The sequence below is a fragment of the Carcharodon carcharias genome, chromosome 1, assembly GCF_017639515.1.
Source record: "Carcharodon carcharias isolate sCarCar2 chromosome 1, sCarCar2.pri, whole genome shotgun sequence".
NCBI lineage: Eukaryota > Metazoa > Chordata > Chondrichthyes > Lamniformes > Lamnidae > Carcharodon > Carcharodon carcharias.
The window spans coordinates 118,952,597-118,975,427 of record NC_054467.1 but is presented as its reverse complement, the minus strand read 5'-3'; the positions used below and the strand labels follow the sequence as shown (position 1 = coordinate 118,975,427).

Below are 22,831 nucleotides of genomic sequence, written 5' to 3'. Positions count from 1 at the left end.
CTCCAGTATTAGAATTTCATCTGCCACAAGCCCAAATTCACCTCTAGCCAATGTCCTTACATCTATTCTTATAGATATTATTTGAGAAGCAGTTACAAAGAAATTGAAACTAAAGACAGAGTTTCACATTCTACATTTTGATGCAGGTTTGGAATCTTGTCATTATTAAACCATTATTTAGATATCATTAATTCAGATAATGTTTCTATACTTGAGGTTCAAGAGTACTACACAAATTACATTTCTTAGCAGTACCACATTTCATTTTTACTTACAAGGTTCTAAGCCTGGGCATGTGGTTGAAGCTTGCCACCGAGAGTCGGGAAATGTTGTTATTGTTAAGGGTACTGTAAAACAAAAAGGTAAAATATAAATTTTACAAGATTATCAAAATACTCACATTTGTTATTCATTTTAATTGCTTTTTTGCTGTTGATATGGCTGTGAGTCCCTGACTAATGACATGAGGGAATAAATGTATTCTCTTTCTGTGGGAAGTTCAAAGAGCTATAAACAGACCACTTCTTCTGTGAGAAGTCCGAGTATTTGATGTAAGATCATTATTCACAACGGTATGCTTCATAACAGAATGGAAATGTGAGCTTTGAAAATGAGGAAGAGGAGAGCCACTGACACTGACAACCCTTGTGTATTCCACTATATATCACTTTGAAATGCTGATAGCAGCTCTTTTCTTCCAATCAATGCTTGCCTACTTGGCTGAACAGTGTAACCATGGTGCAGGTAAGATTGAAATGTTACTTTGTGAGGGCAAAAACTTTATCCATTTTACCATAGTCTATAGTAATAAAAGACACAACATTGATGTGATAAAACTGTAAAAATCAGTGCTATTTTCCCTAAACATTATTTTTGATAAAGACTATCATGTATATCCTTTTGAGAAGTACAGTTACTATTAAAATAAAGTATTACCCTTCATTGTGGAGTTTAGATGAAACCTTTATTACTGCACCCAACTAGAAAATGTGCAACCCTGGTGCTTTATTTCAATAAGATAAATCAGGTATCTGCTTATTGTATGAACAGTATCTGCTCAAACCAAATGAAGATGGCAAATCAGAACTTCAAGTACAGATCAATAAACAACCCTTGAGCTGAAACAGCCTTATTTCCCGTTTCTTTAGGAAAATGTACCTGTACAGACAGAGTTGGGCCTGAAAGGTCAGAAATAATCCAACCACCCTCTAATTGTCCTTTCCCTCCCTCTAAACTATGTCAACTGCTGTGCTCTCCCATTGATAATCATTTACAGAAAGTATTCTGGCACAATGCTTGCAATTATTATAAGACCAGAGTAGAATATGATTGACAACAAACATATAAAGTGAAAAGAAAGATTAGCTTTTTAAGTATTGCAGTTTACAGCTCCTCGCTAGATTACCTAGATGGACTGAATTCTTCAAGGACAATACAGAGATGACATTTTATAGTTATTTTGCTGATATAAGAGATTGAAAATGATGTCAGTTTCTTTGACTGGTTATCATGGAAACCAAGAGTTTCCCAGAGAGATGTCTAAGCTGCAGTTTAAAAAGACAATAAGTACAATTGCAGTAAGTACAGACAGAAAGTACATTTGAATGTTGCTTCTATAACAGTAATGCTGTATAAACTACATCAGAACCTGCCTGCTGAAAAGAAATTCTTGTCTTTTAACAACCACAGCGAAGGCAAATCACCCTTCTCCCAGCAGAAAAAGCAGACATTTTAACTACATGCTGTAAATCAGCTGTTTGAAAACCAAATGGGTTGGGGTTAGTTAATATGTGCAATTTCCTGGAAGGCTCTTTCTTGTCTACAGCAAGAGCTTTAGCATTAATTGACTGGATCTTTAACAGCTACTGAAACCAAGAAATCACCTCAGTCCTTGCAAACAAATTGTGCTGAGAATCAAGTAAACTGATCCAAAAACCTAAGCAGTTACAAAGGGTGTGATTCCTTCTCCTTTGATTGAGTAGAGGAGCCAGCCTTTGTTTAGAACATCTGGCGATCAAAATGTTTGCAAAGAGTGGAACTTATTCTTGGCTTCCTCACATATCTAGAAATATCTGAAGAATGTAAAGCATATAGTCCCAAGGCCAAACATGTCAAGAATGTGCTAAGTGCTTCAAATTCTCCTAGGCTTTGCCTTTCTCTTGACCAGACTTCGCTTCTACATTAAAAGGTCAAAACTTTATAGTTAAGTTTCTTTGGGTACCTCCTTAGTAGTTTGTTGCAAACTATCTCTGATTTCAGGCACTGCTGCAGTAACTTTATTTCATACTTATTTTAGAATTACTAGATATGTTGCTAAGCTTTGCATTACATCTTTTGGAGGTGATGAAAGTCTCTATGAGCAACCCATTTTGTCCTATGTTCATATAAACAACTTTACTTGACATGTCGTAGACATCAGGTAGCTAACTTGCTGTTTAATCTATGACAGTACCACCCTATATACACATTTACTCACAGGTAGGTGGTCCAATGAAAATGAAATAAAAGGAAATGCCTTTTGCAAATCCTAATGTACGGAAGAAAAACATCTAATATCCAGCACGGATTGTTTACTCGCTCTCGGGCTAACACCGAACACTCTCTTTGCTGCAAGAAGCGCAACCTTCAGATAAACTAATACATGTATAATCCTTGAGCGAAGGGTTGCCCTTTAGAGATAAATTTAAGCAGTACTCACAGCACTTCCAGGTCACGCAGAGCCCTGAATGCTCCATCCTCAATGCAGCTGATCTGGTTGTAATCCAGTTGCCTGTAAAATAGATTAGAAGGATAAACTTAGAGAAGCAGAATATTAGCAGTGTTATATACCACAAAGCCTCCCTTAAGGCTTTTCTGTAGCTAGGCCTGTCGCATGAAATGCGCTTACAGGTGCTCTATCAATCTTTCTTTCTCTCTTGCTCACACACAAACACTGATCCATGCACTCATACCCATCCACTCTTAAAATACTTTGGCCTTTGATATTTATTCATCTCTCCGTATTAACCATCTGAAAATGTCTTTCCTCAGACTAGGTGCAAGCAACTGCAGTTCAGGAAAGCTCCAGTAAATAATAACTGCACCTTATATTAAATGCCGACGGAATACAATTTCATTACATCAAGAAAAGCTATCCATTAAAAGCTTTCAGCATCATCTCACTGAAACAATTTCATTAAAGGAAAAGGACTGTAAATCACTTAATGTCACACTGTTCCCCTCGGTGACCTAACTGAATCCATTTATCAGAGGAACCCGGCTGCATGCTAATTCCACCAACCTCAGCAAACACCGGAGACTTCTCTCATTCAAAGTGCAGCTTGGGTATTAGTCTCTGAAACTACTAGGCAGTATCAAAAGTCAACAAAGAAAAGAAACAGATAACATCCAATTTCCTCCACAGTTAAACTCATAATCAAATACAAAATGGAAGAAAAAGCAACCCTTTTGTGATTTTATTTAACAAACAAATCTTCTTTGGAAATGAAAAGTAGGATAACATCCTTGTCTTAAATTAAAGTGATGGTGGCTATCAACCTCTGATGCTCCAAATAGCAAGTGTTTCCCTATTCTGTTGGCAGTGTGTATAACTTATTGAAAACACCAACAGTAATGTAACAGTTTCTAGAAATAGTGTAAGTTCTGAATTTTCTTTCTTGAAGCAACTGGAGTTAAGTGACAAAGTCCATGAGCTTCAAGTGTTTTGGAAGATTCAGATTTATTGTTTTTCTTTCCTTAGTATGTAAGTTAGCATAGATGAATAGGTAGGAGGAAATAGGATCCTTTCCCAATTAAAGCTGCCCTTTGGTTGTCAAAGGCTTTAGTGACTTGAATCCACAATAATCGACTGAACTTCCGAATTCAAAGGGGATTGAATTATGATACCTTGAAATTGGGCATTATGGGAAATGAAAGCAGGTCAGTGAAAACTCAAGAAGATACATAAATGGTGCAATAATCTGGCTGAACTGAAAAGTGCTTTGCTTTTCTTTCATATTCTGTCTTAGTCTAGAAATTCAAGAAACAAATGACAGAATCCTCTTCAGTTTTCACAAAATTGACCTTTTCTGTGCTATTTTTTGCAGTTTATCCATGTTTCTTTTTTCTCAAGAATGTTATAGAACCAAAGAATTATTACAGCATAGGAGGCCATTCAGCCCATCATGTCTGTGCTGGCTCTCTGAAGGAGCAATTCACCTTGTGCCAATCCTACACCTTCTCCCATAACCCTGCACATTCTTCCTTTTCAGATAATAATCCAATTCCATCCTGAATACCTTACTGGAACCGACCTCTACCACAGTCTCAGGCAGTGCATTCCAGACCATAACTACTCACTGAATGAAAACATTTTTCCACGTATCACCATTGCTTCTTTTCCCAATCATTTTAAATTAGTGCTGTTTGGTTCACAAATCTTCCACCAATGGGAACAGTTTCTCTCCATCTACTCTGTCCAGACCTCTCATGATTTTGAATACCTCCATGGAATCTTCTCCCAACTTCCCCTTCTCCAAGGAGAACAGTCTCAATTTCTCCAATCTATCTAAGTAACTGAATTTTCTCATCCCTGAAACCATTCTTGTGAATCTTTTCTGCACCCTCTCTAATGCTTTCACATCCTCCCTAAAGTGTGACACCCCCAAAACTGGTGGAGTACTTCAGTTGATGCCCAACCAGTGTTTTATACAGGTTTATCAAAACTTCCTTGTGATTTGTGATAGGTTCCCTCTGGATACTTCCATGAACAACCATTCTTCATGCTTTAATTAAATAAATATCGGTAGGCTAAGTATTGGAGGGTATCACAGCTAAGTTCATTCTTGTCCTTGCCTAGTGCCTACACCTCTATATGTTTTCACAGTGGTTGCTGAAACTCAGGGGCAGAAACTCTGGCTGATTTCACCCAACCTAACCCAGAGCTGAGATTATTCATACTTGTCCTACTGCCATCTCTACTGAGATCAGCTAACTCAACACACTGCAGAATTTGAACCATTCTAATCAGTCCGACTCAGTGCTGCATTGAGTGATGCATTTAATTGCTAAAGCACTGGGGAATTATCTCTTTTTGAGTTTCTAATGGTATTATTCATAAGCAAACTTTTATATGAAGATCATGTCTTTGAAACAGTTTAGAACAGAAGTGATACCTTAAAAAGAAAGTCATGTCAGTACTTCAATATGCTTTTGGTATTTTAAATTGACTTCATTTCATATACAGGAATTTAAGACTTGGCTAGCTTGGAATCACTAGGTTACTGCATTGAGAGCAGATGCTGCTTCAACAAACTATTGACGTCTTGAATTGAGCCCTGCCAACTTCTGTTACCAATTTCAGAAGATGACTTCACAGGGTTCAGTGAGAGTCAACTATTGTCATTCATAATAAATCCAATCTAGTAATACTGCATGAATTGCTCATGCAATACAAACAAAGAACGCATTTTCTAAATATAAGTTTAGGGGTAAAATTCAACTTTGGCGATTGCACATGATGGACGATAATGAGTTGGTAGCTGGTTTACATGACCCCTCAAAGAAAGTCAGCCCACCAATTCTGTAAAAGGCTGAAGTGTGTTGATGTAATTGGTAATCAGCTTTGTTATGATCTACAGAACTCTTCATTGAGCAGCACTCCAAATCATATGTATATGGTTCCCATTTTTAAAGCTATTTCCTTGAGTTGTTTCTCATCCACTGGTCTCTCTGCAACTAATTAACATAGCATCCACTTTAATGAGTGAGTTCCAGATGTTCACTGCATTTTGTGTGAAAATGCTTCCTGATTTCATTCCTAATAGCCTATCACTGGTTTTTATATTATGCTCCCTTGCTCACTTTATTAATTTAAACAGGTTGGGCAGAATTTTATATCCCACGGGTGGGGGCACGCCCGACGCGATCAGAGCGTAAAATCGCACGAGAAGATATCGGATGAGCATCCCGACGTCATTGTGCAATATTTCGCTCATCGGGAGCATGCAAAAGTTGGAAGACCGCCCGCTGACAATTAAGGGGGCAATTCAGCCTCTTAACAGCACAATTTTCTCCAATTTTCTGTGGCCCGTCCAACTTCATGGTTGGTGGATGGGCAAATCGGCCAGGTGGACTTTGCATTTTTCATCAAACTTTATCCAAGGGCGGGATAAAATTTCCATTATGAAATAAAATAGAAATAAATATCTGTGGGCAGCATTTTTATCAACTAAATTTTCAGGTGATTGATTGTGATGCATGGACATTTTCTTTCAGCTTTTAAAACATTTACTTGATGATTTTCAAGTCTGCAGCTTCCTGAGGCAGCTGTCTGCTTTCAGGGAGCTCTATCACAGCGCTCACCCACACCCATGCCCTCTTCCCGCTTGCGTCCCGGCAGCGCTGAGCATTTCAGTGCACATTTCACGCTGGCTGGCTGTTAATTGGCCAGCCAGTGTGAAATGGTGGTCGGGCCATTCATCGTCAGCAGTCTATTTCTCGACCGCTCCCAGGACTGCCAACTGGACGTGCCTGCCTAAGGTAAATTTCAGGCCCTTGAATAAATCACACCATAACATAATACATGGGAACACAAGCCAAGATTGTGCAACTTGTCTGCATATTTTTAAGCCCTGGTATTATTCCCGTGAATCTGCGTGGCACCCCTTCCAAGATCGATACAACTTTCCCAAGGTATCCAAGACTGTATGTTTTTGCTGAATTTTGCTTTTAAGTCATTTAAATGGAGGCAAGTCCCTTGAAATAAGCATTCTGAGCAACTCAACGAAGTTCGGTCATAAGTCAATTGCTACTTTGGACAGTCGAATGACTAGGGCTTTGAGGTGCTGCTATTCATCCCCATCCAGTGTATGTAAACCAGGTTTTACAAGTGAATCTGACTGGTTACTCATGGTTCTTCTTTCTTTCCACCTACAACGAGAAGCTACAAAAGAAGGCAATATTCTAAATCAGATAGGAGCAGATTTTCACCTTTACCCTTCATGGAAAGGAAAATTTGGTGGGAATACTCTCATGCCCGGTACAGACAGGGATGAGAGGGAACTAAAATGCCTTAACAAAAACAGAATTACCTGGAAAAACTCAGCAGGTCTGGCAGCATCGGCGGAGAAGAAAAGAGTTGACGTTTCGAGTCCTCATGACCCTTCGACAGAACTAGGTGAATCCCAGGAAGGGTTGAAATATAAACTGGTTTAAGGTGGTGGGAGGCCGGGGGTGGGGGGGGGGAGTTGTTGGGTGGGGGGAGAGAAGTGGAGGGGGGTGGTGTGGTTGTAGGCAAAAGCAGTGATAGAAGCAGATCATCAAAAAATGTCACAGACAGCAGAACAAAAGAACACATAGGTGTCGAAGTTGGTGATATTATCTAAATGAATGTGCTAATTAAGAATGGATGGTGGGGCACTCAAGGTATAGCTCTAGTGGGGGTGGGGGGGAGCATAAAAGATTTAAAAATATTTAAAAATAATGGAAATAGGAGGGAAAAAGAAAAATCTATATAATTTATTGGAAAAAAGCAAAAGGAAGGGGAAAGAAACAGAAGGGGGGTGGGGATGGAGGAGGGAGGTCAAGACCTAAAGTTGTTGAATTCAATATTCAGTCCGGAAGGCTGTAAAGTGCCTAGTCGGAAGATGAGGTGTTGTTCCTCCAGTTTGCACTGGGCTTCACTGGAACAATGCAGCAGGCCAAGGACAGTCATGTGGGCAAGAGAGCAGGGTTGGGTGTTGAAATGGCAAGCGACAGGGAGGTTTGGGTCATTCTTGCGGACAGACCGCAGGTGTTCGGCAAAGCGGTCGCCCAGTTTACGTTTGGTCTCTCCAATGTAGAATTTCAATGTCGATTTCAACTGAAATGCCTGTTCCCTTACTGTCTGTAATCAATGTGTTTTTGAAAATGTAGAGGCATGTGCTTCTTAACCCCTGAGTGTCTGAACAATTGTAATAACCAGCAGCAAGCTTTTTTGTGGGTTTAAATAAAAAGGATTATTAATTCACGTGTCCATCCCAAAAATCTAGCACTACACCACTCATTCACCCAGTCACTTACTCACTCACTCTCTCTCCCTCTCTCACACACACACACACACACACACACACACACACACACACACACACACAATCTCTCTAGGAAAATACAGTTAGAGGGAAAAGTGTTCCTTTACAAGTTATAAACAAATAAATAGTTTGTAATTGATGTGATTAGCTCATCTTAGAAAACACACAGTACAGGCCTGGTGAAGAAGAGGTTTCTTTCACTCCTGAAGTGTAGCTGGATGAATTCAATAGCCAAAGCCGTATTTCAGAGTTGTTGCAGGATTCTCTCAAAGAGGTGGGCTTTCTGCAGGTCACAAAGTTAGTTACTTGTAGCCTCGATACCAAGAGGTCGGTTTTCTGTTTTGGTACACTTGAAAACGAACAGGCTTGCAGACCTTATGATGTAACAGTCTCCAGCTCTTAAGGCATAGGCGTTGCTGCTCTTTCTGCTGCTGTTGGCAACATATCATAGGAAGGATGTGACATATTGGAGACAGTGCAGAAGAGGTTTACAAGAATAGTTCCAAGGATGAGAAACTTTATCTATGAGGATAGATTGGAGAGGTTGGGACTGTTCTTCTTGCAGAGAAGTAGGCTGAGAGGAGACTTGATAGAGATGTTCAAAATCATGAGGGGGGTGGACAGAGTACAGAGGACGAAGCTGTTCCCACTTGTAAAAGGATCAAGAACGAGAGGGCACAGATTTAAAGTGACTTGCAAAAGAATCAAGTGTGACATGAGAAAAAACCTTTCCTCACAACGAGTGGTTCGGGTCTGGAATGCATTGCCTGGAGTGTGGCGGAGGCAGGTTCAATGGAGGTATTCAAGTGCGCAATAGATGATTATTTGAATAGAAACAATGTGCAAGGGTACGGGATAAAGGCAGGGCAATGGCATTAGGTTATAATACTCATTTGGAGAGCTGGTTCAGACATGTTGGGCCGAATGGCCTCCTTATGTGCTGTTAAGATTCTGTGACTCTGCAGTTGTGCAGACAACGCTTAAAGATTAAAAAATAGAGACCACCTTGGTCGCCTTAACATGTGGTTTCTCACAATCCCTTTCTCCAAATATAGTGTTGGGCTTCAGTTGATTAGCCACAACCTGGGCTATTGTTTGCAGACATTCACACTGGGTGTTTGAGACAATCATTTCAGAATCACCCATTCAAGTCAGAAATGCAGTTTGAATGGTCTCAGGATATGGGTATTGACACCTCTGAGTCTGGAATGTGTTCTTTTGAGATAGTAGGCAAAATTTTTAGCTTGACAGGTGGGCGCACGCCCAACCCACTTGAGCGTGAAATGACACGTGCTAGTTCGGATGGCGGGCGTGTGTAGGAATCGGCAGCGTGCCTGCTGACAATGAAAAGGCTTATTAAGGCCATTAAATGATCAATTAAGTTAAATTTTTCACTGGTGAAAAGGCTAAGCGACATTTGTATTTTTTTTGGAAACTTCATCCACGGGTGGGACGAGGTTTCCAAAAGCAAATAAATAACATGGCCTTGCTCATGTGACAGAGTCATATGGGGGGACATGTTTTATTACATTTTTCAATTCTTTATTTCTTTTTTAAAAAGCTCTTCAGTTCCCTGAGGCAGCTCTGTGCCTCAGGGAGATTCTGGAGCGCGCACTTGTGTGCATTCGCAAAGTTCATGCTTGCCCCGCTCACCCTCCCCTGCCCCCCACTCCGCTCGCACAGGCATCGCTGAGCACTGCTGCTCGTGTTTCATGCTGGACGGGCCTTAATTGGCTCGCCCAGCGTGAAATCACCTTCTGGCCTCGATCGCGGGCGGCAGTCGGGAAGCCAACCGCCCCCGCTGAGCCCGCCCGACATGGGCTAAATTCTGTCCAGTGTGGCAGTATTTTGAATCCACAGGACAAGAGTCAGGTGACCCTCAGTAGCATTTTCTGTGACCCATCTTATGGGGTCCATTTTTTAAAAAAAGTCTGATCCAGAAGAGTCCACGTTGTGTACAGTTTGTGCTTTAAAAGTTTGGAATATGACATGCCCTTGCTGGGCATGGCATCCCTCTTACAAATCTGGCCAGATTTTCTGTCCATTAACTTCAATGAAAGGAACAAAGGGCGGAATTTTCTCTTTCGGGAACAAGCCCCGTGGCAGGGGTGGGGACGGAGAGTCTCTCCCGCCGCAGAGGCTGCTGGGAATTCACGCAGTATCGCATGACCTCGGCATCATTAACTTTGCAGTCAGGGGTTTCCCAATGTTTTAGGTGGTGGGGGTGCTGGATGGCGCATGCCCTGCTGTCACATCAAGCGCCATATTTAAAAGGCACCTATACAGCAACTTACCCACCACGCTGATTTAGGAGATGGCCAGAAGAAAACAGAGTGCTTCAGTGCCCAAGTTCAGTGACGCCTCCCTGGGCGTTCTACTTGACCAAGTGGGGGCCAGGAGAGATGTCCTTTATCTACCGGATGGGAGGAGGAGGCTGAGCAGGGATACAAACCCTGCATGGGAGCAATTCTTCAGGGCAGTCAGTGCCTGAGGCCCCCAGCAGGGGACTGCTTTGCAAAGCCACAAAAGGATGAATGACCTCATCTGCTCCGACAGGATAAGTGACCCTCAGCTGCTCATGCTCACCTCAGCGAATGGTACAGGGGACATGGGCCTCAGTGGCAATGTGATAAGGCGGTGCCTCATAGCCCCACTGCAGTTCATCTGCTCTGCAGGTGGAGAGGACACTGTGGTTCCCTCAGCCTTCCACACAGAGAGCTCACATGCCATCTGGGAGGGGGAGAGGGTAAGGGCTCAGGCGTTGAGGGCACCACCAAGCACCACTAATAACATGCCTCTCTGAGCCTTATCCTTATATCTGCAAGAGCTCACCACTCTGGAGGGTGCTGGCCTAGAACCTTCCACACAATCTGCAGTGCATCAATCAGATGGCACACAATCCAGTGGGTTATTTGTAAGACTGGAAGCATGAGAAAGATACATGAAACCCAATTGCACTTAAACCCATCTTTTCTCTGTGCAGGAGAAGTTAAGCTATAATTGGAGAGAGAGGGAGAAGACAGGAGGGAGTGGCAGCCCAGCTGGCAGGGGTGGAGTGGGGCAAATCTATCAGAGATGGAGAGACTGGCTTGCAGCTCCTTCCAGTAAGGTTCCATGCTTGTCACAGAAACCTCAGGGTCAAGGGTGCCTCCAAGTCGGAGGCAGCTCATGCAGTCACTCACTCTCTCCTCTCCCACCAGATGCCGCCAGGAAGAGGGCAAGACCTGAAACTGAGGAAGCCCTGTCCAGCATACACACAAACCCGGAAAGGAGCGAGGATATCGCTGGTGAGGAAAGTACACTTGTAGACCTGTCACAGCAGACGCCTGCACCCTCCACTAGCCCAGATACACACACCTTGGTGGGTATTAGTCCTAGTTTAGGAAGGGTCTCACATTCTGGTGGTCACTGCATGGATGCATGTCTGCAGCAAGAGGAGGCAGGATCAGCCAAACTCACCGGCACTCAGAGAAGTGCTGGGGAAGAGACATCTGAGAGGTTCGTGCCCAGTGACGGGCCTCTGGAATCAGCCTTCCAAGAGATGCTGGAGAGGTAGCAAGAGACAGGGAGAAATCAGGCAGAGATATTGGGGGCCCTCAACAGGGTGGCACGTAAGGTAGAGGAGGTTATCCATCCTCTGGCTGATGAAGTGGTGCCAACCTGTGCGTGCATTGAGGTCTCCATGCAGAGAGTGGAGAACTCCCTGGAGATCCTGGTACAGCAGATTCTGCTGGAGATGTGCATACATCTGCACTCCTTGCTGTAGCTATGGGTGAACTTCTGCAGTGGCTATGTGAGAGAGGGATGGGGTACCTCAACCTATCTCCAGGGCCTGAATCTTCTGGGTCGGTGGCCCCGATTGCCGACGTGTAAAATGAGGCGTGGTAATGTCAGGTGTGTGTCCCGACATTATCGCGTGTCATTCTGATCTTTAGTTCGGCAGGTGCACACTGGAGTCGGCTGCGCACCTGCTGAACTGTCAAAGGCCTATTAAGGCCATTTAAATAGCAATTGAAGTAATTAACAGGGCTGCCCGTCCAATCTTAAGGTTGGCGGGCTGGTGAAGAGCCCAGGCGGCCTTCGCATTTTTCCTGGAACCTCATCCACGAGCGGGGTGAGGTTTCATGAAGGATTTTAAACTTTAATAAAAAATTTAAATTTTTAATGTGACACTGTCACATGAGGGACATGTCCGAATAATTTTTAAAAAATCTCTAATTAACTTTTCCACAATGAAATTAAACTTCCTGAGGCAGCTCCATCTGCATCATGCTGGGCAGGCCTTAATTGGCCCGCCCAGGAAAAATGGCAATGCACAGCAGATCGCGGGCGGCAATTGGCTGCATGCCCGCCTGCCCACGCCCGCTCCTGCTCAACCACCCACTGCACCTCTTCATTTCTCTCCTCCCCATCTTTTCCACAGCCTTCGCCCTGCACCCCCCAGCACAGACCCTCACCGCCCAACAGTACCTCCTGCAGATTGAAGATCCCAGACCTGGAAGAAGTTGCTGGTTGAAGATTTGAATTCTTGGGTGAAGCTGCTGCACTGAGAATAACCACCTCCTGGATGCTGTTGCATAGAGAAAATCCATGTGGTTGATGCTCCACAGCCAGCGCTGCACATGGTGCTCCAAGGTCCGGTCGCTAAAGACCTCCATCTTCTCTTCATCTCTGTGCACTGCTCCAGGCCTTTTTCAGGTAGGTGCCAACATTTACATGCCACGTAGGTCCAGGCGTGTTCTGGACCGGTGTGATATCCTGCTGGTGGCAAGGACAATGGGTTGGCGGGGGTGGGGGGGGATCAATTCCAGTCGGGCCTTCATCTGCATCCCATTAATGGGATGCAAATCAGTTTCACGTCGGCCTGTGGTGGGAATTGTGACCCACCATGGCGGGAGGAGCAGAAGATCCTGCGGTCATTTTATGCCGGCCGGAAACTGATTTTTGAGATAAAAGCAAAATACTACGTATGCTGGAAATCTGAAGTAAAAACAGAAAGTGACAGAAAAACTCAGCAGGTCTGGCAGCATCTGTGGAGAGAAAAACAGAGTTAACGTTTCGAGTCCATATGACCCTTCTTCAGAGTCAGAAGTCGAAACGTTAACTCTGTTTCTCTCTCTGCAGATGCTGCCAGACCTGCTGAGTTCTTCCAACATTTTCTGCTTTCATAACTGATGTTTGAGCTCTCAGTGAATTGTCTTCCCCACCCCCAACCCCAACTCTCACCGCACCCGCCCGACACCATTAAACCTGCCACATGGAAATGAGGTGGGGACACTGGGAAATTCCACCCAAAGTGAGGGATTGGGGGATTGAGAGAGCAAAAGTAAGAGAATGTGTATGAAAGAGAAAGAGCGAGGGTGAGAAGAAGAGCAAGACAGAGAGAAGACAAAGAGAAAGTTGCCAATAGCTTCCTAAAGGATTCCAGCCATCAGCCTGTGAGGCAGGTTCTGTGCCACCTCCGCTCCTCAGCTGCCTGGTGGCTTATTCCCAATAACCTTGAAACACATTCTAATCACTGGTAAGTAACCAGTGTTATGTTTAGTTAGCCTGTCCCATCATTCTTTGAAGCATCCTTTAAGATCCTGCCTCTTCACCAAGGCCAGAGATGGTTACCTAATTTTAAAAAGCCTGATTTTTTTTAAAGGTGATTTTATTAGTCATTCAGCTAATAGCTTTTTTTTTTAGCTTTTATGTTATAAGATTTATCTATAACATTATTCTTTAACCTCAAGCTTAATTTATCAGAGCAATTTAAATTACTACAATGGCACAAACTGGACTCCTGACACAACACAAAAGAGGAACTGTTACTTGACAAATTGGAAAATCTCATAATACCATCAAATTTGCCTAATGCGGTCTGCGGACTAATTTGGAGAAGGGTGAGTTGCATGTTGGTCTATATCTCATTTTCCTGAGCTGTCATTGTATAAATCAGCGCTGACAAAGCTCCCACCCCACTCTTAAATCATCTCTGCTACCTAGGTACTAAAGGTGGCAGCTTGAGGGGAAATAGTTAGCAATGCACTTCTCAAATTAGTTTGTTAAAAGGGGGCTCCTCTTTTGCAGATTATTTTTATCTTTATTTTGTAACATTTAATTATACATCTCTTTACAGGTCTTATTCCAGTATCTCTCATCAAGGTAATAATGAAGCATGTCCATCCTTGAGTGGGAATGATTTATGGCTAATGGTGGAAAAGTGAAGACAGAAATGTTGGTATCGCTATCAAAGAGGTGAGGGTGAGGAAGTTTTCTGACACTGATGTGCTTTCTTTTAAACCGGTGCAGTTTAAAATAAATGGGGCTTAAGTATCATGTTCAAACCTGTGTCCTGCTGTGGCTCAATACTGACTTGCTTCATTTCTAACTGCGAACAGAAGCCCTCATTTCCTCTACTGAGTTTCAATAACAAGTGATAGAACAAATGGTGGTAAAAATACAAATGATATGATTAAATTGCCAAATGTGAAAATAAAGGATGTCCAGATTGTAAGGTAAGCAAACTGTCAGTTTAACAATTGGTTTGTCCATTAAAAGAATGTAGCCTTGTTGAATTGTACAAACCAGATAGGATGTGACATGTGGGAGGTTAAGACCAGGTGCTGACAATGTAGTAGGCTTCATGGGGCTCGAAAAACTTTAAACATGAACTTGCCAGGAAGGTGGTGCTGAAAGAGCCATATTTGTTTAGACAAAAGGGAAATGGTTTCTGTGTCAAAAATCTCATACCCTCCATTCTTGTTCATTCATCTAAGACTCTAACAGAATGCTAACAGAAAATCTCCTGGGCAAACATGGAAGCAAGTTATTGACAACAAGGAGATTTTTCATCCACTTTCAATGATCCTCAGACAAGGGGATGAGCTGGGAACTCAAGTGCCTTAGGCCACATACATCTTTAACAAGGAAGAACCATTGCATTCTCCACAGCAGGGGAAATATGCCAAGAAAATACAAAAAACTTGAGGAAGAGTGAATTAACTTAAGTCATTCCTTAAGGTCTTGTAGCACATCCATCGACTCTTGTCATATCCAATAACTACTTTCAATAAAACATCAGCTTGATCATAGATTAAAACACAAAACGAGGCAGAAGGGATACATGTACTGATAGTAAAATCAGTGTCTGAAAAGTACCACTACAATGGGAAACTCAATGCTAGCCAAAGACTGCATTTGAATTAGCAAGAGGACATAAGCTGGTCTAAATCCATGTTACCATTATTCTCTTTCATGCAAAGAATTTTTCCACTAGCTCTAAGCTATTGGCTAAAGCAAGTTTTCCAAATTAATCTTGAAAATGTTTCTCTGCTTAGAACCATGGGCTTTCACACATGTCTTGGGGAATGGGGGACAAGGAAATATTGTTCCTGATGGTTGCAAATAGTTCTTTCAGGTGCTGGAAATTACTGCATAAAACTGGTACATTTTGGCAGCAGCACTGACACATGGGGCAGGATTCTACGTTCCGTGGGTAGGCGCGCACCTGAACTGATCAGGCGTAAAATAGTGTGCAATGATATCGGGTGAGCATCCCAACGTCATTGCGCACTCGCACGATATTTCGGTTGGCAGGTGTGTGTGGGAGTTGGCAGCGCGCCCGCTGACAACTAAGGGGCCTATTAAGGCCCTCAATCGAAAAACTGAAACCCATTTCTCGCTGCCCGTCCAACCTTACAGTTGGCGGGCAGGCAAATCGGCCAGCCGGCCTTTGAATTTTTTTTGAAAGCTCATCCACGGGCGGATGAGGTTTCCAACAGTAATTTTAAAAAAATAAAAATTTCTGAACATTTTCAATTTGTCCCTGTTCATGTGACTGAGTCATATGTGGAGACATGTTTCAATCACTTTTGAAATCTTTATTTTTGTTTCTACAATTCTTCAGCTCCCTGAGGCAGCTCTGTGCCTTCAGGGAGCTTTCAGTGTGCGCTCCCCCTCGCCTGCGCAGGTTTTAGCGCTTGCCCTCCTCCCGCCCCATCCCGGCAGCGCTGAGCTTCTCAGCATGCTTTTCACTCTGTCAGGCCGTTAGTTGGCCAGCCAGCATGAAATCGCTGTTGGGGGCTGATCGCAGGCATGGGGCCGTTTCCTGGCCGCTCCCGGGCCCACCCACCGCGCCCGCCCGATGACCGGGAAAATCCTGCCCATGAATGGATGAAGGATAAAGTACTAATTGTCATCCCACTTATTCACATAAACATTATCACTGATTTGGAAACAATCGAGATTCTATGGGGGAAGTGACCTCAATTCAGAGCCTGGATATTAAGAAGGGCAGGTGACATAGGCAAGGGGCAGAGTTTCAGACAGGAAACCCAGAAGTCCAGGGGCTGAAATTTACGGGCCACCCATGGACAGGAGAGCGGGCGGGTGGACGTAACTCAGGCGCCATGCCATCAGCAGTGTACCTGCTGCTGGTCCACATGCCTCTACCCCACCATGATGTTACAGGTGGCCTGGGAGGCGTTGGTTGGGTTGCCTGCCAGTGGCCCAATCAAGGCCCTTCAGTTGGCAATTAATGCCCAATTAAGGGCCTCATCCCACTGATGCTCCAATAAAATGGACAGCTGGAAAAGCCTGTGCCCAACCTGTAGCCCAGCAGATTTAACCCCACGGCTGCTGATCAGTGAAAGAGAGGGGAGGGGGGGGGTGCGGGATATCTTTCCCAGGCCCCTTGTGCTAATCAGAAGCCCCCACCCCTCCAGCATATTTGCCTCCCCATGTCCACCCTGTCCAACATGCCCCCCACCACACCTCGATGGGGCCACCAGATTGATCTGAATGTCCAGGTCCATCTCTGAACACCACCTCCTGCCCTACCTTCAGCACCAGCTGTGGTGTTGTTAGTGTGCAGAACTGTTGGCCTCCCATTGGCTGGCAGCTCTATGAAGGTCATCCTCCTGGAGATGGATGAAGATCCACCTCATTCTAATTAAAAGGATGTTGCCTGAAAAATTAAAGTGGGGTAAGCCAGCTAAGTGTTGGATCATCCACTCGGCACTGCTAGCTGAAGGCTCTTCAGCCTTATCCTTTGCAGTGATGTGCTGGGCTCCCCTATCAATGAAGATGGGGATATTTGTTGAGCCCCCTCTGATGAGTTGTTTAATTGTCCACCACCATTCACAACTGGGTGTGGCAGGACTGCAGAGCTTAGATCTGATCTGTTGTCTGTGAGTCGCTTAGCCCTGTCTATCACTTGCTATTTATGCTGTTTGGCATGCAAGTAGTCCTGTGTTGTAGCTTCACCAGGTTGACACCTCATTTTTAGGTATGCCTGGTGCTGCTACTGGCATGCCCTCCTGCACTAAGGTTGATCCCCTAGCTTGGTGGTAATGGTAGAGTGGGGGATATGCCAGGCATGAGTTTATAGATTTTGGTTGAGTACAATTCTGCTGCTGCTTATGGCCCATAGCACCTCATGGATGCCCAATCTTGAGTTGCTAGATCTGTTTGAAATCTATCCCATTTATCTATGGTGGTAGTGCCACACAACACGATGGTGGGTATCCTCAAAGTGAAGGCGGGACTTCGTCACCACAAGAACTGTGTGATGTTCACTCCTACTGATGTATGTTTTCCCTCTTGCTGGTTCCCTCATCACCTGCTGCAGACCCAATCTAACAGCCATGTCCTTTAGGACTCAGCCAGATTGTAATGCTATCGAGCCACTCTTAGTGATGGACATTGAAGTCCCCCATCCAGAGTATATTCTGCACTCTTGCTTCCCTCAGTGCTTCCTCTAAGTGGCGTTCAACATGGAGGAGTACTGATTCATCAGTTGTGGGAGGGCGGTATGTAGTGATCAGCAGGAGGTTTCCTTGCCCATTTTTGACCTGATGCCATGAGACTTCAAGGGGGCCGGACTCCTGGGGCACCTCCCTCCTGATTGTATACCACTGTTCCTGCCACCTCTGCTGGGTTTGTCCAGGGTTGGTGATGGTGGTGTCTGGGATATTATCTGTAAGGTATAATTCCATGAGTATGATTATGTCAGGCTGTTCCCTGACTAGTCTGAGACAGCTCTCCCAATTTTGGCACAAGTCCCCTGGTGTTTGTAAGATGGACTTTGCAGGGTCAACAGGGCTGGGCATTGTCGTTTCCAGTTCCTAGGTTGATGCCAGGTGGTCTGTCCGGTTTCATTCCTTTTTATTGACTTTTTAATGATTTGTTTCAATTGAGTGGCTTGCTAGGCCACTTCAGAGGGAATTTAAGAGTCAACTTCATTGCTGTGGATCAAGAGTCACATATAGGCCAGACCAGGTAAGGACAGCAGATTTCCTTCCCTAAAAGGCACCAGTGAACCAGATGGGTTTTTACAACAATTGACAATAGTTTTATGGTCATCATTAGACTTTTAATTCCAGATTTTTATGGTGGGATTCGAACCCAGGTCCCCAGGGCATTACTCAGAGTCAATGGATTACCAGTCCAGTGGCAATACCACTATGCCACCACCTCCCCAATGCAGTTGTGCTGCCGGACAAGTTTCCCGGTGGCGAGACCAGATGGCAGGCTGAACCGAGGCAGGCAGTCAATTTAAATAATTAAAGACCCTATTACGGGCAATTTTCTCAGGTTGCCAGCATTTTTCCAGCAGTGCAGTGGTCCCTACTGCTGCGTGGGAGGTCATCAGTTTCATGGAGGCAGCCTCCCTGCAGCCATTTGGGAGTGCCACTGGACCAGGGGGCTCCATGCCCCATAGAGGTGGCCACGGAAGGGGAAACCTCCCCCAAGGGCCCCAATGAGTCACCTGGTGGAGCCTGTTCTCTTGGCCCCTCTGATTTTTAGTTTTTTACTTCCCTGCCCAGAGATGCCTAAAAATGGAGGCCTCTCTCGATTCCCGACCCACCTCTCCTGTTAGGGCTGCTGAGGCTGCAGAGCTGCCGGCCCTCTGATTGGGCTGACAGAGTCTACTGTCCTTAATTGGATGGCAAGCCTGGGCAGCCAGCTAGGATGCTGTCCCCAGTAAAATTGCTGAGCCAGTCCTGCTGCCAACAGTGGCTCAAGTCCACCGATTGGTCATAACTGTTCCAATCAAATGAGAAAACCTTCACTTATGTATAGGCAGTGTAATAATGAAGGGTATTTGACTACAGGCATTCAACCTTTGTCAGGAATGCCCAGTACTTTAAGACTGTGGATCAATCAAGCACATTCAGAGTCATGACAGGCACCAAGTCACAAAGATACTCACAAATTTTTGATGTCAACAGCTCCTCGGAAAGCCTTCCTCGGAATAGCATGAATATGGTTTTCGCTCAGATCGCTGTAATAAAATAACAAGAGAACAGAATTAACATGGGACACAGTGGGGTGCTCAGTTGGAAAAGATTGAATAAACAGTGCGGCTGCATTGGATACAATGCTTCTTCAATTTTTTCCCTGATATTTCCATTTACACCACATCATCACCTGCATGCCTCCTTGTTTGTTTTTATCAAATATTCATATAGTTCCTGAGTCACTTTACAATAAATGAAATTAACATGCACAAAAAGTAGATCAGACTGTCAAAAAAAGAGAAAGAGACAATGCAGTATTGAGCTTTATTTCCTTTTGCAAAATAAAAAGAAAGCAGTCAGAATTTATCGGATATTTATTTTGGATGTGTTTGTGTCCCCCATTTATTTGGGAAAATGAAGCACCTGCAATAAGCAAAGTGAAATGTAAAAGTCTGGTCGCTTGTGCACTTTTGGCGTGATGAATGTGTAGAAGGTGATGGGAGCTGTTTGCTCTGATTCAATTTCCAAGGCACTTTAAGTAATCTGTGAAATGCAATATGACTGCAGAAGTCCTGACAATAAATCGTACACCTTCAAATGAAATAAGACCCAGTCATTGTTATGATAGCTCAAGGTAAAACGATTAACTGTTTCTGCACCAAAACACAATTCTAAGTTTCACAGCACTCTGCAGTTTATTTTTATTTCCAATGCTCCTGCAAGGATAATGCATTCAATCAGAACTACTTAAAAAAATGCTTGATAAATATCTTATTTTATCAATGTGATAACCCAATAGGGCTTTCATCTGAGGTTATATCACTGGGTCAGGGGGTGTTGGGGCTTGGGGGCTGGGGTGGTAAGCTCAGTCACTTGCTTCACACATTGAGAAATGCAGATGCACCACCGGAGTTTTCCATCTATTCATTTTAATGATGAATCATTAATACTGTATCTGGCTCACAGATGGCAGTCATCCAATACTTTGCCCAGGTGGTCCTTCTTCATGGGTAGAGTTTTGGAATCGGCAGGACTGGGAGCAGCCGGGAAACGGGCCGTCGCCCACGATCAACCCCTGACCATGATTTCACGCTGGCTGGCCAAATAATGAATAAACCATCCAAAATGGATTGGAGTGAACCATCTCCAATTGACTGGTCAAAAGAGATCAACAATACAGTGCATGCTTATTTACCTATAATCACCTAAATATATCATTTCACAATGGACTGAACAACAGGATGCCAAGGATTTAACATCACCGCAAATTTTGCTCTTAAAGGATGTGAGAGGCTAGCGATTCTTCAGTCATGTGAACCACCAAAGAACCGGTTCTGACATTGCAATGGCAATGAGTGCTGAGAGTGTGGCTCCATCACAGAGTGGAGTTTTCCTGTTGGAATTCAGATACTAGAACCAAGGTTTTTGCATTGTCCTCCTGAATGACAGGCCTAGCAGAATGGCAGCAGCCCAATCCCACCCCGGCTCAGCATGAATTCCACTGTATTATTCACCGTGCAATGTGTTTTCTATTGCAATGACCTTTCAGACAATACTTCCTGACTGTTAACTCATGGGTATTTAGAGTGGGTAGTGTCTGGTTATTCTGACACCCTCTATTGTTTTCTTATTCAAGCGGAGAGGGACCCAGGAGGTTTGATCTCTGGCTCACTCTCAAAATGTTACATTACTGTATGCCAAATGAACGTCAAATGAAAAAATAAAGTGTCTTCTGTTCCATGCATATAATTTTCTATTCATTAAGCAAACACTACTGTTATTATCTAATATCCTGAATGAATGCCATTTTGTTGCCAGTAAACATAACTGTTGTCTCATTGTTTACTGCAATAATGTACCTTTTCATTCAGTGTGATACAAAAGTGTAAAATATAATTAATGCGTGACAGCTTTAGACAAGCTAGAATAAGATACACTTATATTCAGTAAAGCAAATGATTGCTACTTCATACCAGAAAAAAAAAGTTAGCTAGTGCTAGGCCTGCCTTTCCTTTGAGCAAGTTCACTTTAATAAGTGTCATGAAACATGGCGTTATTAAACTAGACAAAAACTATGAAGTCTGGAAATCTTAAATACAAACTGAAAGTGTGGAAAATGCATTGATTATTTGAAAGAGGACAGGTTCACTTCCTCATGTAACCCTTTATTGGAGCTATCTTTCAGGCACTGGACAACTGTGCTTGAATCATTTTCACTTTATTGTTGCCTCATTAATTTAACAATAATGTGTCAATATGTTCCGCATTGAATTAATCAAATGGGTATCAAAATGGAAAAGAAGTTTGAAAGTCTAAAGAAGTATTTTTTTTATTCATTCATGGGATGTGGGCATCACTGGCTTGGCCATCATTTATTGCCCTTGAGAAGATGGTGGCGAGCTGCCTTCTTGACCCGCTGCAGTCCATGTGGTATAGGTACACCCACAGTGCCATTAGGGAGGGAGTTCCAGGATTTTGGCCCAGTCACAGTGAAGGGACTGCAATATGTTTCCAAATCAGGATGGTGAGTGGCTTGGAGGGGAACTTCCAGGTGGTGGCGTTCCCATGTGTCTGCTGCCCTTATCCTTCTAGATGGTAGTGGTCGTGCTGTCAAAGGAGGCTTGGTGACAATTCGATACCTAGACGGTTAACAGGATATAATTCCTTCAGAATTGTTAGAACAATATTCCTATTACGCAGTGGAACATTTTCTAACTATGCCCCAAAATTTCACCTTTGCATGCTGGGATTTACGTCTGAGATGCTTAAAGGACTTTATGGATTAAACTTAAGTAAATACCAAGGGAAAAAAAAACAAAATCTAATAGCTAAATTTTAGCATTGTACTAATCTCTGTACCGTCTTCCTCTGCTTTGAAACAAAATAGCAGCCTGAATTATTACCTTTGGCGGGCATACGCGATCGGCAGGCCTGGGAGTAGCCAGGAAATGGGTCCCTGACCTTGATCGGCCCCCAACCACAATTTCACATTGGCTGGCCAATTAACGGTCAGCCAGCGTGAAATGCCCACTGAAAAGCTCCGCGCTGCCGGGGTGGGGGCAGGAAGAGAGCGGGCGATGACCTTTCCGTGAACACTGCGAGAAAGCTACCTGAAGGCAGACAGCTGACTCAGGCAGACCTGAAAATCCTCAAATAAAGGTTTAAAAGGCTGCTAAGAAAATGCCCATGCATCACATTCAGGCACCCGAAAATATAACTGATAAGAATGCGGCACACAGATATTCATTTGTATTTTATTTCTTAACGGAAATTTCATCCCGCCCTTGGATGAGATTTGGTGAAAAATGTAAGGCCGCCTGGCCGATTCGCCCATCAGCCAATCGTAAGGTTGGATGGGCCACGAAAATTCGGAAACAATCGCGCCGTTAATGGGCTTAATTGCCCTCTTAATTGCCGGCAGACTCGCTTCTGACTTTTGCGCACGTCTGCCAAGCGAAATATCACACGTGGGTGTGTGATGATGTCGGGACGCTCATCCGACGTCTTCTCACGTGATTTTACACCCAATCAGGTCGGGTGTGCACCCTCCCACAGGAT

General features: G+C 43.8%; 1 protein-coding gene across 3 annotated transcripts in view; it reads right to left on the bottom strand.

Annotated features, from left to right (window-relative positions):
- Positions 1-22,831, bottom strand: part of slit2 (slit homolog 2 (Drosophila)) — a 489,173-nt gene that overhangs the window by 175,841 nt on the left and 290,501 nt on the right. For all 3 annotated transcript variants that reach the window (XM_041182754.1, XM_041182765.1, XM_041182773.1), the window contains exons 5-7: positions 19,246-19,317; positions 2,699-2,770; positions 276-347 (exon numbers count right to left, since the gene is read on the bottom strand). In XM_041182754.1, the coding sequence (XP_041038688.1) occupies positions 276-347; positions 2,699-2,770; positions 19,246-19,317 (216 nt within the window). The remainder of the gene's footprint in view (positions 1-275; positions 348-2,698; positions 2,771-19,245; positions 19,318-22,831) is intronic.